This window comes from Antedon mediterranea, chromosome 5 (assembly GCF_964355755.1).
Source record: "Antedon mediterranea chromosome 5, ecAntMedi1.1, whole genome shotgun sequence".
NCBI lineage: Eukaryota > Metazoa > Echinodermata > Crinoidea > Comatulida > Antedonidae > Antedon > Antedon mediterranea.
In genome coordinates this window covers 9,809,252-9,822,427 of record NC_092674.1, presented here as the reverse complement: position 1 = coordinate 9,822,427, position 13,176 = coordinate 9,809,252, and the positions used below count along the sequence as shown (strand labels likewise).

At 32.9% G+C, this 13,176-nt stretch overlaps 1 protein-coding gene across 1 annotated transcript; it reads left to right on the top strand.

Annotated features, from left to right (window-relative positions):
* Positions 1-3,358: 3,358 nt before the first annotated feature.
* Positions 3,359-11,979, top strand: LOC140049672 (acid-sensing ion channel 1-like). The gene is made up of 10 exons (XM_072094621.1): positions 3,359-3,863; positions 5,890-6,057; positions 6,889-7,068; positions 8,171-8,292; positions 9,048-9,235; positions 9,706-9,850; positions 10,231-10,287; positions 10,536-10,692; positions 11,193-11,284; positions 11,648-11,979. Exons 1-10 carry the CDS (start codon positions 3,565-3,567, stop codon positions 11,755-11,757), a joined length of 1,518 nt encoding a protein of 505 aa, XP_071950722.1. The 5' UTR covers positions 3,359-3,564; the 3' UTR covers positions 11,758-11,979.
* Positions 11,980-13,176: the final 1,197 nt, after the last annotated feature.

The window sequence follows — 13,176 nt, the reverse complement described above, 5'->3', positions numbered from 1 at the left end:
GGCCTAGAATGGTGGTGCGTGTGAATCGATTTGACTAGTGGTAGCTTACAAAAATTGTAAAATAAAATGTGTAATTTAAGATATTGTTCACTACCTTTTGAAGTAGTTGTGCCTTTTAAGACGTTCTTCAACTTTATCTTGTTATTTCCGATCATAGTTCTTAGTATGATATTAAAAATGTATCGATATTTTTCAAAAAATTTAAGAGCGTTTTTTGAAAGAAACCTTCTGTGAGAAATATAAAACAGAAAATGGCATCTGTTTGTTCTACGCTACCATAGATATCGAATAAACGTCACAATGCATTATTTACGCGGGCGCAGTACGCGTTATTGCTATGGTGATTATGCGCGCTTTCTTATCTTAAGATTTGTCTATACAATCAAAAGTTCAGGCAGAGCTTAAGCACCTCCTAAATTTAACAGGATTTTAAGATATAAGATAACTTTATTGTCAAATTATAACACATTTGAAATTGACATTTCTCATTACTTATATTGAATTTGCGCTATTGTTGTTTATTTGTTATAACTTCCGTCATTAATATGACATTATATTGATTTTATTCATAGAGCAACCCGCGTTATGATAATGCTCAACTTATTTTTGTTGTCGTTAAACACTTAATTTTCCTTTCCATGATGAGATACAAGGTAGACATTACGTAATCTAAATACATTTTCAAACAAGCACGAATGTGCAATAGGCCTACTCGGGGTACAGCGAAAGAAGCTGTATACAGACGTATACAGTTAGCAAGTTAAAGAAAAATAGGTTTCGCCGACCGATTACACAAAATAAGTATTTTAAAAAATAATAAAAATAAGATATACTCTGTATAATTATCATATTGCGTATACATTACTTTTCACCATAAAGTTTAAAAAAAAGGTTTCGTCCGGGATCGAACCAGGTACCTTCTGCGTGTTAAGCAAACGTGATAACCACTACGCCAAGAATCCGCATATAACCATATAACTACATAACGCTGTGGTGTGTGTCACACATTGTGGCTTCTTAATTAAACAAATTAATTAACAAAAAATTAAAAATCCGGCTCTATAGCTTTGAGGACATGTCCCTGTAGTATGTTCATGCCAAATCCCAGCTCAATACTACAACGAATAAGGGAGGAGTAGTACTTTAAAAATCGCACTTTTTACTCAATAGTGTCCAGATGGAGGAAGAAGAGGAGAAAATGAGTAAGTCCTAGACTCGGGTACCCCGAGTAAAAATACATAAAAATGACTTTATTAATTATTGTTGGGTTATGAATTATATAGAATTAATTAATCAAGATAAATAACAGTGTATTCACTCAAGATTACAGGTAAATTATTATTATTATTATTATTTTTGTTTTCACTAAATTATAGTTAAGGTTTGATTCCCATCCAGGACGCAACGCAATAATGTAAGCGCAACGTAAGTAATTTGACCAATCACAAGCGATAAATTCTCAGAAATTTTGCTTATTGTTCAACTCGCTTCCAGTGAAAACCAAGCTTTAGTAAATCAATGACAAAGTCGTTATAAATTTATAGTTAGTGAAACGGATTAAAAAATAACAGTAATATAGGCCTATTGCTTACCTTGAACATTAGAAACCTACTCTTTTATTAAATTAAAAGCCACTAATATTAATATAACTAGGGGCTTCTTATAATAAGATAGTGTGCCATTATAAAGTAATTGCTTTCAAATTTCAACGGAGGTCAGACACTAAACAAAGCATATTGATAAATGTGTAGGTCTATTAATCAAGTCTTTCCCTAGATACATTTAACTAATCAAACCTGAAATATTTGTCATCAAACGTTTGGCTCTTCAGTCGATGATAGCAAGACGCCAAACGAAGAGCGACATCATTGCAGACGTTATCCATCCAATATCTAGGCCTAGAGGTAGGTGTTTTCTTCAAATGTAATGCCGTACAGAAATGTATCATCAGTAATACATTGATTATGAAGTCACAGAAGCGACGTTAATCTTTTCTAGAATGAAATCAATTGTCATTTTGTAGGACGTTTAAACATAAATTCAATTAATCTTTATAAAGTAAGCCTACTATAAACTACACTTTTTATTTCAATATTATGAGTAAAAAAATACTAGAATGTATTGTAGAAAGTAGTTAAAAGCTTTATGTGACAAAAAAATGTGATGTACCCATATATGGACATTATGATGTCATATCACAACCATATTTGGGTTTATCACTACCATATTTGGGTTTATCACTACCATATTTGGCCACATTACACTTTTTTTTGTCGAAGTGTAGACGCATGTAGTTTAATCGTTTGGTTGCAACCTAGTTCAATCTGTTACTTAAGTGCTAATAATTTATTTAGGTAAAAATCGATTATACGTATAAGAAATTGTGTTTCTGTATAATGAACCTGTTCAAATCTAACTTAACTTTAACTATTGCTTAAAAGCGTCAAATAATGTATTTATTGATTTCCAGGAAATACTAAGTTCCTGTTACTTAATTGCAAATGATTTATTTAGGAAAACAAATCGATTATACGTATAAAAAATGTATGAAATACTGCATTGTGTAACTTTTTGTATAATAAACCGGTTTAAATCTAACTTAACTTTAACTATTACTTAAAAACGTCAAATAACTTATTTATTTATTTCCAGGAAATATTAAATTTAACCTATGGTTACTTATACGAAAAGTATATTATTCGTAGGCCTATTAACTTAATAAAAATAACGTCAAATAAATTTGCATTTTGAATCGTATATTTATTATATTATTATAATGAATTAAAAAATGATAACATCAAGTAGTTGAAAACTATTGAATGAAAGAGCATCTTTAAAAAAGCATGCAATGATAAAAACATGATGACTATACAAACAATGTAATGAGTTTATACTACTTATAATAAATCTATACTTATTACTGTTATTATTATTATGTATGTTTGTATCAACTTAACATAAGACAAAACTGGGGTTTTGTGTTTTGAACAAGCGATATAACCCATTGTATAATTACTATTGAATAAAAGATCGTCTTTAAAGAAGCATGCAATGATAAAAACATGAGGAATATACAAACAATGTAGGCCTACATGAGTTTATAATACTTATAATAAATCTATACTTATTATGTTTGTATCAACTTAACATAAGACAAAACTGGGGTTTTGTGTTTTGAACAATCGATAGAACCCATTAGTGTTGTGTAGAGGAACTGATTAATCTTGACAGCGTTTTGTTGCTTATTGTGATAGTTCGGTTATGGCTTTATCGATTTCATATCAATACGAATATGATCCGAGTTGTCTTGAAATATTGGTAGAAACCAATATCATCACATTATCTCAATCTGTTCCAAACCAATTCCAAAATACGCAAGTCATTGTTTTGTCAATTGCTAGTAAACGGAATGCAGGTTTTATGCGGGTTTTGGTAGTTTTTCTTTAGTTTCAGATTAGTTTCCTTTGGTTTTCCACAAGCGCCTTGAACAATTTGGTTGATATGTGCGCTTAACAAATCTACTAATAATATTAATCCCGTTTATATTTTCCACAAGCTGTAAAGATGTATACCACCGTGGAACGCTTTAAAGACCAGATCGTCAATCTAAAGCATCCGACAGGGACATGCAATGAAGCATACATCCCAGACGAATATCTACCACCGGGCGTAGTTCTACCACCGGTGTATGAGCCTAAGAAGTCTGTTGGCCAAAAGATGTCCATGGCACAAGTTGCCAATAATATAACCGCGGAGGCGAAATACAGAAACTCGTTGCTGTTAGCGTTGAAGGCTTACGGCGAGAGAAGCAGTGTGGTTGGCCTGAGTTACATTGCAGACAGTAAGTCGAAGAATTCGAGACGGTGAGTTGGATTCGTATTTTTTATATTCATATACATTTTATCTGATAAATGGCGGTTTATCTATCTTTACTTTAACAATACACGAGTACACACGTAGTAGTATTTTAAAGTTTTAACATTTTTATAAAGTATTTAACATTTTTTAAGAATACTTTTTATTTGAATCACGTAATTTTTGTTTGGTGATGATTTAATGTATTTTATATGTATAATTGCCAATTGTCAATGAACGAATAAATAATCTCGAATCTTATCCGATAAGACTCGAGGAGATTGTACTTATTAATAGTTTTGTATGTACTTTACTTAAGTTACCAATACAAAGTTAATGTAACGGAGTTATTGTTAATCAAATATCCAATGTGTCTAAAACTCTAGTTTATTTTCAGAAAAAAACAAAATTGTTGAGAAAATCATATTGATTATTGTTTGGTTACCTTGATTAATGAACAGGCGTTTAATTACAAAGCTCTTTGTAATAATTGTAATTATAAATGACCCTATCTCATCAGTTGTTAGTAAACAACACACGTTGTCTGCACTACAGTAATGATCGCTCTCTATCTAATGAAACACGATGACTTGTTTCATACGTTTGAATCCTACCATAGCTATATAATACAAGAAATAAACCCAAACTTGTTATTGATCGCAAACGTTGGACAAAAATGTTTTTCTTACAGGGTTCAATGGTGTGGAATAGATTATCGGATGCGATAAAGGACTGTACAACTATCTACTCCTTCAAATATAAATTAAATAAGAAGTACATGGTTGGTTATAAAATGAAATGGTTCGGTGTCAAATTTGTAATAATATTGCTCACTGACTGCATTATTTCGTCGGTAAAATTACGTAAAATCTTTATCAATCCTATTGTTCCTAAAAATTAATTGCTCATTTTTGTAGTTCTGACTTTTTGTTTTGTTTTATTTTTCATTGTTTTTATGTAAGGGCTCTGCATGTAAAAGCTTGCTTATTAGCAGAGTGCCTATTTCACCATTATTAAATGAATTGTTATAATATATGTACAAATTTATGTGAAATAAATATTACTTGAACTGAACTGAATACTATATAGATGTGACTGGAAATTGTCAACAAATTCGGCCGGCAACTCGAATCTTGAAAAATATAAATTTAAACTTCGATATTTTATTGACGAGGGACTCACAGCAGAGTGTGATCAATAATGCCTTTGTAATTACTATTAATTACCTGAAAAAAATTAATTAATCAATTTAAAGCAAAAATAGTAAAATGGCTGTCAGTCAATGGGTTTTTGGTTTAATTTGTCATTTTATATGAGAAAACATTTTTTTTTTAAACGAATGAGATTAAATTTATCAAAACTACAAAATAAGCTATTTAAAGTCTGATTTAATTTATCTTCATTTTTCATGTTTTAGGGGTACAATACATCTTTAATTGTTGGTTTATGCATGGAGATTTCTCCATGGTTTATGTGAAATTGAAAATTTTTTCTGGTGCTTTCTCGACTTAGCCTGGTTTTATATCAATATAACGAAGATTAATAATTTTTATAGCTAACTGTTTCCCATTAATAATATCAATCAATATCAATATTATGTACACATTGTAAATGTATGTAAAACATATAGACAATTACACTATATCCTGATATCAGATATTATTGTTAGCAGATCAGGAAGGGCTAGACTGACACAGAAAACAATTTTGACAAACCGTTTCAGATTTTCAAAACTGTATGGCATGCAATATATTTCATCAAAACTTTAAAAGATAGTAACTTGTATTCATTTATTTAAATATTTATCACTCTTTGTTATTATTTAAATCCAAGGCAAATCACTGAAAATAATGACAATGCTGTGCAGTGGCTGGATCTCAATGGAGATACACAAAAAACGAAAAGCTAAATCAAAACGATTAAGTAAAACAGCCAGAAAAGTTAGCATTGTTATTATTTAAAGATACAAAACATAATCTCAAAATTTTAAAATTTTGACAATAAAAGTATACTTGTATATCTTGTGTCTTTTAGGTTTTGTTGGATCCTGTTACTTATTTTTGGCCTAGTCATGCTAAGTATTCAACTTACAGCTGGAATAAAGCTTCTAATGTCACGACCAATACACTCCGTCGTTAAGGTTGTCTATGAGCCTAGTCTTCAGTTTCCAGCAGTGACGATTTGTAACTTTAATATGTTCAGGTTGGTTGAGTATGGTTTTTGAAAGGTTTTTATCCCAAATCTTAAAGATGAAAAAATAATTTTGTTCAAGGTTTTTTTAAATTCCATTTTAATGTCACTTTGACCAATATTTGGATCGAAAAAATATTATTTACCTGCAATTTAACGCAAAAAAATAGTCAAATTGACTGGAAGTCGATGGATTTTTGATTCAATTTAAACGCTTATTTTGTCTTTTTATAAGTGAAAACATTTTTTTTTCTACGAAGTGATTAACATTATTACAACTGCAAAATAGCCTATTCAAAGTCTTTTTGAATTGATTGATCAATGATTAATCTTCATTGTGTTTTTGGTTGACAACACATCTTTAATATTTGAATTCAACTACGACTTGTAAGCTAATTCATCCATTTTAAAACTTTTAACTTAATTTACGTTTTTGTTAAAAACAACAAAATACTCTGATAATGAGGGACACAAATCTGTTTTGTAGCCATCAAGATAATTAATATTTTAAACGGTCAAACATTCATCCATCAGTATGCCAGTGACGTCTAAAAAAAATCAGTGTGTTATTTTGGCCAGTACATTTACGATTCATTCCAGAAAATCGGCAATGTTGAAACTGCCGATTGTTGTGTGATGAATCAAGGTGTCTTCTCGTGGATTGTGTAGAGAACGAATTTAGCAATTGTTGTTAGCGGCAACGAAAATTTAATGGAACAGAAGCTGAAATGGATTGAACTTGCTCAGTTGTCTGCATAGACACAGACAGACAATAAGATAATGGTCACACATCCTAGCAGAAAGAACTGTAGGCCTAATCCTCTCTTTTTTCTACTTTTTCAGAAAAAGTTACATTACCAATCTGGGTAAAGACTATGAGGACTACATCGACAAGTTATATCCGACTGAAAATGGTCACAATAATGCTAAATCAAATGATTTCAATTTTGAAACAATTGATCATCTAAATATGTCTGAGTTTTACTATCAAGCTGGTCATCAGAAACACGATATGATTAAACTGTAGGTTCAATATGTTTAAACCAACATTTCAAATTATTGAAAACACCAACATTTTTCTATTTATTCTGATAGGCCTATATATACTGTATACACGCCGCTTATAGGTTTCAATGGAAATCAGAGGGACCCCTTTCATGATCCAGCCAAAACTATACAACAACTTTTTTGTCACATTGTTCACAACAAATAGGATAGTTGTCTGCTATAGGCCTAACAGAAGCTACATATTCATAGTGCGCCACGATTCGGTCCGGAAGCTGGAGAAGATTCCGGGCACGTTACTATTTTCGATTTTGTTCATCCTCAAACACTATTATGTCGCTTGCGTACGTACGATTTTTTATCCGACCGTCACCTGCCCAATGAAATCCGGGCACGAACCTTCATTCCATATGAAATACTATAGAGTTAGAGATTATTAATTAGAGGGTTTTAGGTTAGCTAATATTTAGGCCTAGTTGTTAGATGCTATGGTACGGGCCTGTTGCCGTCAGCACAAAAACTTAATAGTAACGTAATGATTTGACTAATCAGAAGCGATGGATTATTCGAACTGTCTCTTGTCAATGGTTAACTCGCTTTAACACCCTTCTATAAAATAATTAGCTCAATGTTAACATTTTTAAATCTAATATGTATAGCCTAGAGTAGCGAAATCAATTATAATTCAAATCCAAAGATTATCATTATTTCACGTCCTTCAATACTTTATCAACTTACTAACAGTAGGCCTGTTATTAAATTAAGCTTAAAATGAGTTACGAAATAAAATATTACTTTACATAATTATTACTCATTCCTGTCGTTCAATCAAAATTATTCACTTTAAAAAATGTAATTGGTCGTTTTAACTATTGAAAAATTTAAAAGGAATTCAATATAAACAATCAGGCCTACATTCATTTGAACTAAGCGACAGAGTATAGTAAGGTTGAATATGCATTGAGTAGCGACAGAGGATTGTATAGGTTGAATATGCATTGTCAGTATATTAACTAGGCCTATGGCTGCCCCCTCTATACATTTACAACATTGACATTTTTATTTAAAAAACGATCAACTTTACAGAAAAAAAAAAAATTTAAATCACTTTATTAATCAGGTGCGAGTGGCAAGGTAGGCCATGCAGTCCCGAAGACTTCGACTCCTCTCTTACCGATTTTGGTCTCTGTCACACTTTCAACTCTGGTGAACATTCTCCAGCAACAGTTGTTTACAATAAAGGTTTGTATTCCAACTAAATGGCTAGAATTATATCTATTAGTTAACTAGTTCACGCGCACTAGAGTTAAGCCTGCGTAGCTATCAAAAAGATATCCCATACTGTACAACCGACTAAAATGCTAGTGATATAACTACGATAGCTAGAGTGTGTAATAATATAGCTAATGAGAGCTGAGATAGGCGTCTTCTTCTTTATCAAATTGGACGTTGACTCCAGAAGCAAATTGTATCGATGTACACTGACCATTCTATGGCCATTCTTGAAGGAATAGCATTGTCTTACGATATCATCTTCCGATCGGGAACGAGACATTCTTCTTTTATTTTCCCCACCAGCCTATATTTTCCATTAAAAACTTGAGATTCTCTCACTTCCCATTCTGACATAATATCATGACCATACCATGTTAGTTATCGTTTGAAAATGTTGGTTGTCAGACTTTCTTCGATATTTATTGCTGCATAGGTTATCTGTCATGTATTTCTTATCTTGTCTCTGTCCATGCTACCGGCGCAGCAATGCATCATCTCAAATGCGTTCAGTTTTCATTTATCATGCGCTTTAAAAAAAGTCCACATATCGGCACCATTAAGTATGATTGGAAAATATATAAATGCGTTACTAACGAGTGTTAAAATGGGAAGATTTGAGGTGTTTAACGGAATATCGTCATCTTGGAAATTGTCTCAAAAAAGGTTAGAGAAAAACTGGTCATAGTGATTCTACGTGGAAATTAATTTGGTATCATTCATAGGTGCAAGATTTGGCTTACGTCTTGAGCTTGACGTGGAAATATACGAGTACATGGCGGGTCCACATACTTCGGTTGGCTTCAAGGTGTTGCTACATCACCAACTAGATATTCCAAGAGGACTCGCTAACGATCTAGGATTTGTAGTAGGACCTGGTACCCACAATGTAGCCGAGGTTCATGTCTCCAAGGTAGTAGAACGACTATTAATATGCATCTTAGTATTTCATTTAATCTAAGCGTTGCGGAGATATGACCTTTTGTTTTCAACGTGTTAACAAAATACTAAAACTAAACAAATTGACAATACGGCCGGGTTCAATTATTCATAAAACACAATGTTTAAACCTTCTCCCATGATTTGCACATGATAGCACTTTTTGACATAGGATAGTGGACACGGTACCGTATAGGGTTTGGTGAGTTAATGATTATGTAGAATATACTTCAGTTATTAACTGGCTGTTCGAATACTTGGAAACCGGTATTTTAACATTTAATATTTCGCAATTCAAAAAGACAAACAGAAAGAACCACAAGAACAAACAAACAAAATCAAATATACTGAGGGTCTTGGCTTCAAGTTTATCGTACTATAATACCATACCAATAGAAAATATAATCAACTTCACTATGCATACTTTGTGTTGCCTCTTTACAGATTTATAATCTTGAAGAACCGTTTGGAGACTGTGGTACTCGAAAACTGGAACACGTGACGCCTTATTCCATAATGGGATGCTATCTGGATTGTCAAACATCTTACGTCATCAACCAGTGCAACTGCAAAAACGCATTTATGCCAGGTAAGACAAAAATGGCGAATTTAGCTGTAAATAAACGTTTTTATCGGGTAGTCAAAAATATAAAACTCACAAACTTGACGGTATGATTCCGTAAATAAGTCTTCGTTTTGGTCGCAATGGGTAGGCCTGCCATCCGTTTGTCGATAATAGTCAATACGACGTACGATATTTAAATGAGAGAATTTAGAATATGAACATGTCGCACGTGTCACGTGAGCAATCGTTGAATGCCAAAAAGGAGCCGTTTATCTGAATGTATTAAAATACCCCGACGAGTGACAGAGAAAATATTGTCAAGGAAGAGTAAAATTAAAATCTTAAAATAGATACTTAATGTATATGCCTAGCAATTTAATGTCTATCTTTTTTATTTGTCGTAGGTGACTTTCCTGTGTGTTCACCATCTCAACAATTCTTTTGTTCAGGACCTACAATGGGTATGTATCAACGTAAACCATCCAATGTTACATTATCACTCGCTTAAACTATTAGACCTAAACAACAAGTATTGAATCACATCACACAGAAAGCTTCTGGACAAAAAAGGATCTGAGCGTTGCAAAGAAAAATAAAGATCTCTGAACTTTTCCAAGAAATCTATAGGGAACTTTACCAACTCTCAAGCATTTCAAATTCTCACTACATAATAACAAAGAATTAGGAATGTTTATTTTTTAATTCACAGATCAATATGTCCAACAGGTTGATCGCCATTGCTCCTGTCCAGTACCGTGCCACAGAGTACTGTTCGTGCCTAGAGTATCATCAAATCTCTTTCCGGCACCGGCCTACAATAAGAACATCCAACATCGAGACAATGTGACTGACAAAGATTATGCAAAGTGAATGATTGTTTTACTATTAAAGTTATTAGCATTTTTAGACTGGTTTACTAACCAAGTTTGTTAATCGTAGGTGATAAATTTGGTTAGTTTGTATATAAATAGCTTGCAGACAAGGCAATCTAACAACAGAATGCTGAGCTCTGAAGATCAAAGGGTATCTGTGGCTGCGAAACATCAGTTACACCTCCCTTATCATTTTCATTTCATGTTCATTTCTTTATTCGACAACAAGCGGTCCAGGGGTTGCGACAGCAACGGAGCGCCATAACACATTTGTGTCCGCAACCCCTGTAACATACAACATAATAGAAGGTAAAAATGTAAATGTAAATCAGACACCGAATAATATGTCATAGTACAATACTGTATTTGTCGCAGCCAGACATAAGATCAAACGACTGCTACAAGTTTATACCGTATCTTGTTGGCAAGGCGAGCTCATAGTATAGTGCCCTTATCAACCATTTCTCAACCGATTTGAATTTTTGCATTTTCAGAAAAAACATTCTAGAACTAGTAATATATTTCGAAGATCTAAAATTCACCGAAACAACACAAAATGCGGCGTACAAATGGTACGATCTTTTAGGTAAGTTTAACATTGGTTTATCCGTATACATCAGTGGTATGTTTCACATACATTTGTACAAGAAATAAATATTCATCAAGATCTTCATCCTCTAACAAATTTAGTTTATTAGCTTCATTTATTGCGTGTCCGCAATCAAGTTTTGGAATGTGTATTGTTAAACCCGACAGTAAGCTGCTACAGCTTGGCTCGTTTGTGAAATTACCCAACAGAAAGAATTCTGTAGAAATAGGCAAAAACTAACAAGTTTCAAATTTGTCAACAAGTGACGAATTAATGTTGACCCGTATTATAATCTGTTCTCTAGTCTACATTGTATTATGATTTTAATTTCAAAAAGTTTCAAACATTTTATTTTATCAGCGGACATCGGCGGTTCAATGGGAATATTTCTGGGCATAAGTATTCTATCGGTTTTTGAATTTTTGGACTACATGTTCCGGACTTTCCAAAATACCAACATGAAAACATAAACTCGATGTGTCTACTGTTTTTGGCTTCGTTTCCCGGAAGCGACTGTTTTCTGGACGTTTGAGGTAGAAATCACGAACAATGTTAAATTAATACTGTACAAGATTACCGAACTATTTCCTAAATGTAACTGAACATAACACTCTCAACTAGTAACAAAACATACCAAATGCTGATGGATTACGAACCTGGGGCTACTTGCCTAAAGTCTATACCATTGAGCCACTTAACTGACTAAGCTCCGTTTATATACTAAGGAAATAAAGTAGGCTACAGAAGAGATACAAATATTGAATGTTAAGGGAGTACATAATTATCATTAGGCTACTAATAACTCTAACTCTATATAGCAAGATCTTTAGCTCGACCTTTTAAGTCTTTGTTATTACACTATAGGTATACTATCAAAAACATAGGCCTACTCTTAAATAGATATTGTATGTTAACTAAATATAGGCGGATTAAAAATAAATAATGAGGGCTACAAACAGCAGGTGCCGAGAGGGGTATAAAATGGCATGCTCAATCAAAAACATTCAGAATTCAACAAATGTGTATATAGGCTAAGATGTGTAAGATTAAAAATATATATACATGTGTATAATATACAGTATAGGGGATGGGAGTACGGAAGATGCTCCTTGTCTAGATGTTGTCTATTATTATTGTTATCGCATGTTATTACATGTTATGTTTGTTAAGAGGATGAAACGTCATAAAAACATAGTGGTAGAGATTTCATCTGAAACTCTCAATCTAGATTGATGACGAAGTTAAATTCATGGCCACATTATTGTGTGCATCTTTATGTTGTCTTAAAGCACAATAAATGTAATGAAACACACAACTTTATTTGTTGGCTGTTATGTAATAATCAAGCAAAAACGCAAAACGCGTTTCATATCATCATCGTTGTGAGACATGACGCTCTCTCTATTCAATGCCATTTTCCACTGTCAAGACAATTTAACAACAGGATGCTGAGTCACCTTTCCAAGATATGAACTTGTAACAGTCCTTTGATCTTCTTATGATTGACTGCGACACATGCATAGGCCTATTACTAAAGGCAATCTAACAACATGATGCTGAGCTCCGGAGATCAATGAGTTTATTTGTGGCTGCGACACGATCAGTTCCACGTCCCTTAAAGGCCAGGTGCGGGCAAAAAATTTCTATTGATCATACATTCCAATAATTATCGATCTATAATTTCCCCTATGTTTCATAATTTTTGGGATTTTATTTGTGTTACACAAGCTTGTTGAAAATAAGCACTTTCTTATCAGTGGGGGGGGGGGGGGATAGTTCAAATTACACAGTAAAATCTCTATTCTTTTGTACACAAATTTTGTAAATAGAGAGGCATTTTAAAAAGCTATGAAAACTAAACAGTGTGGTAAAAAATGTTATCAGATGAC

Coding starts and splice junctions, on each gene's coding strand:
- LOC140049672 (XM_072094621.1), top strand. CDS start 3,565: ATGTATACCACCGTGGAACGCTTTAAAGACCAGATCGTCAATCTAAAG. Junction 3,864..5,889: donor AAGTCGAAGAATTCGAGACG/GTGAGTTGGATT, acceptor TGTGTCTTTTAG/GTTTTGTTGGATCCTGTTAC. Junction 9,236..9,705: donor CCGAGGTTCATGTCTCCAAG/GTAGTAGAACGA, acceptor GCCTCTTTACAG/ATTTATAATCTTGAAGAACC.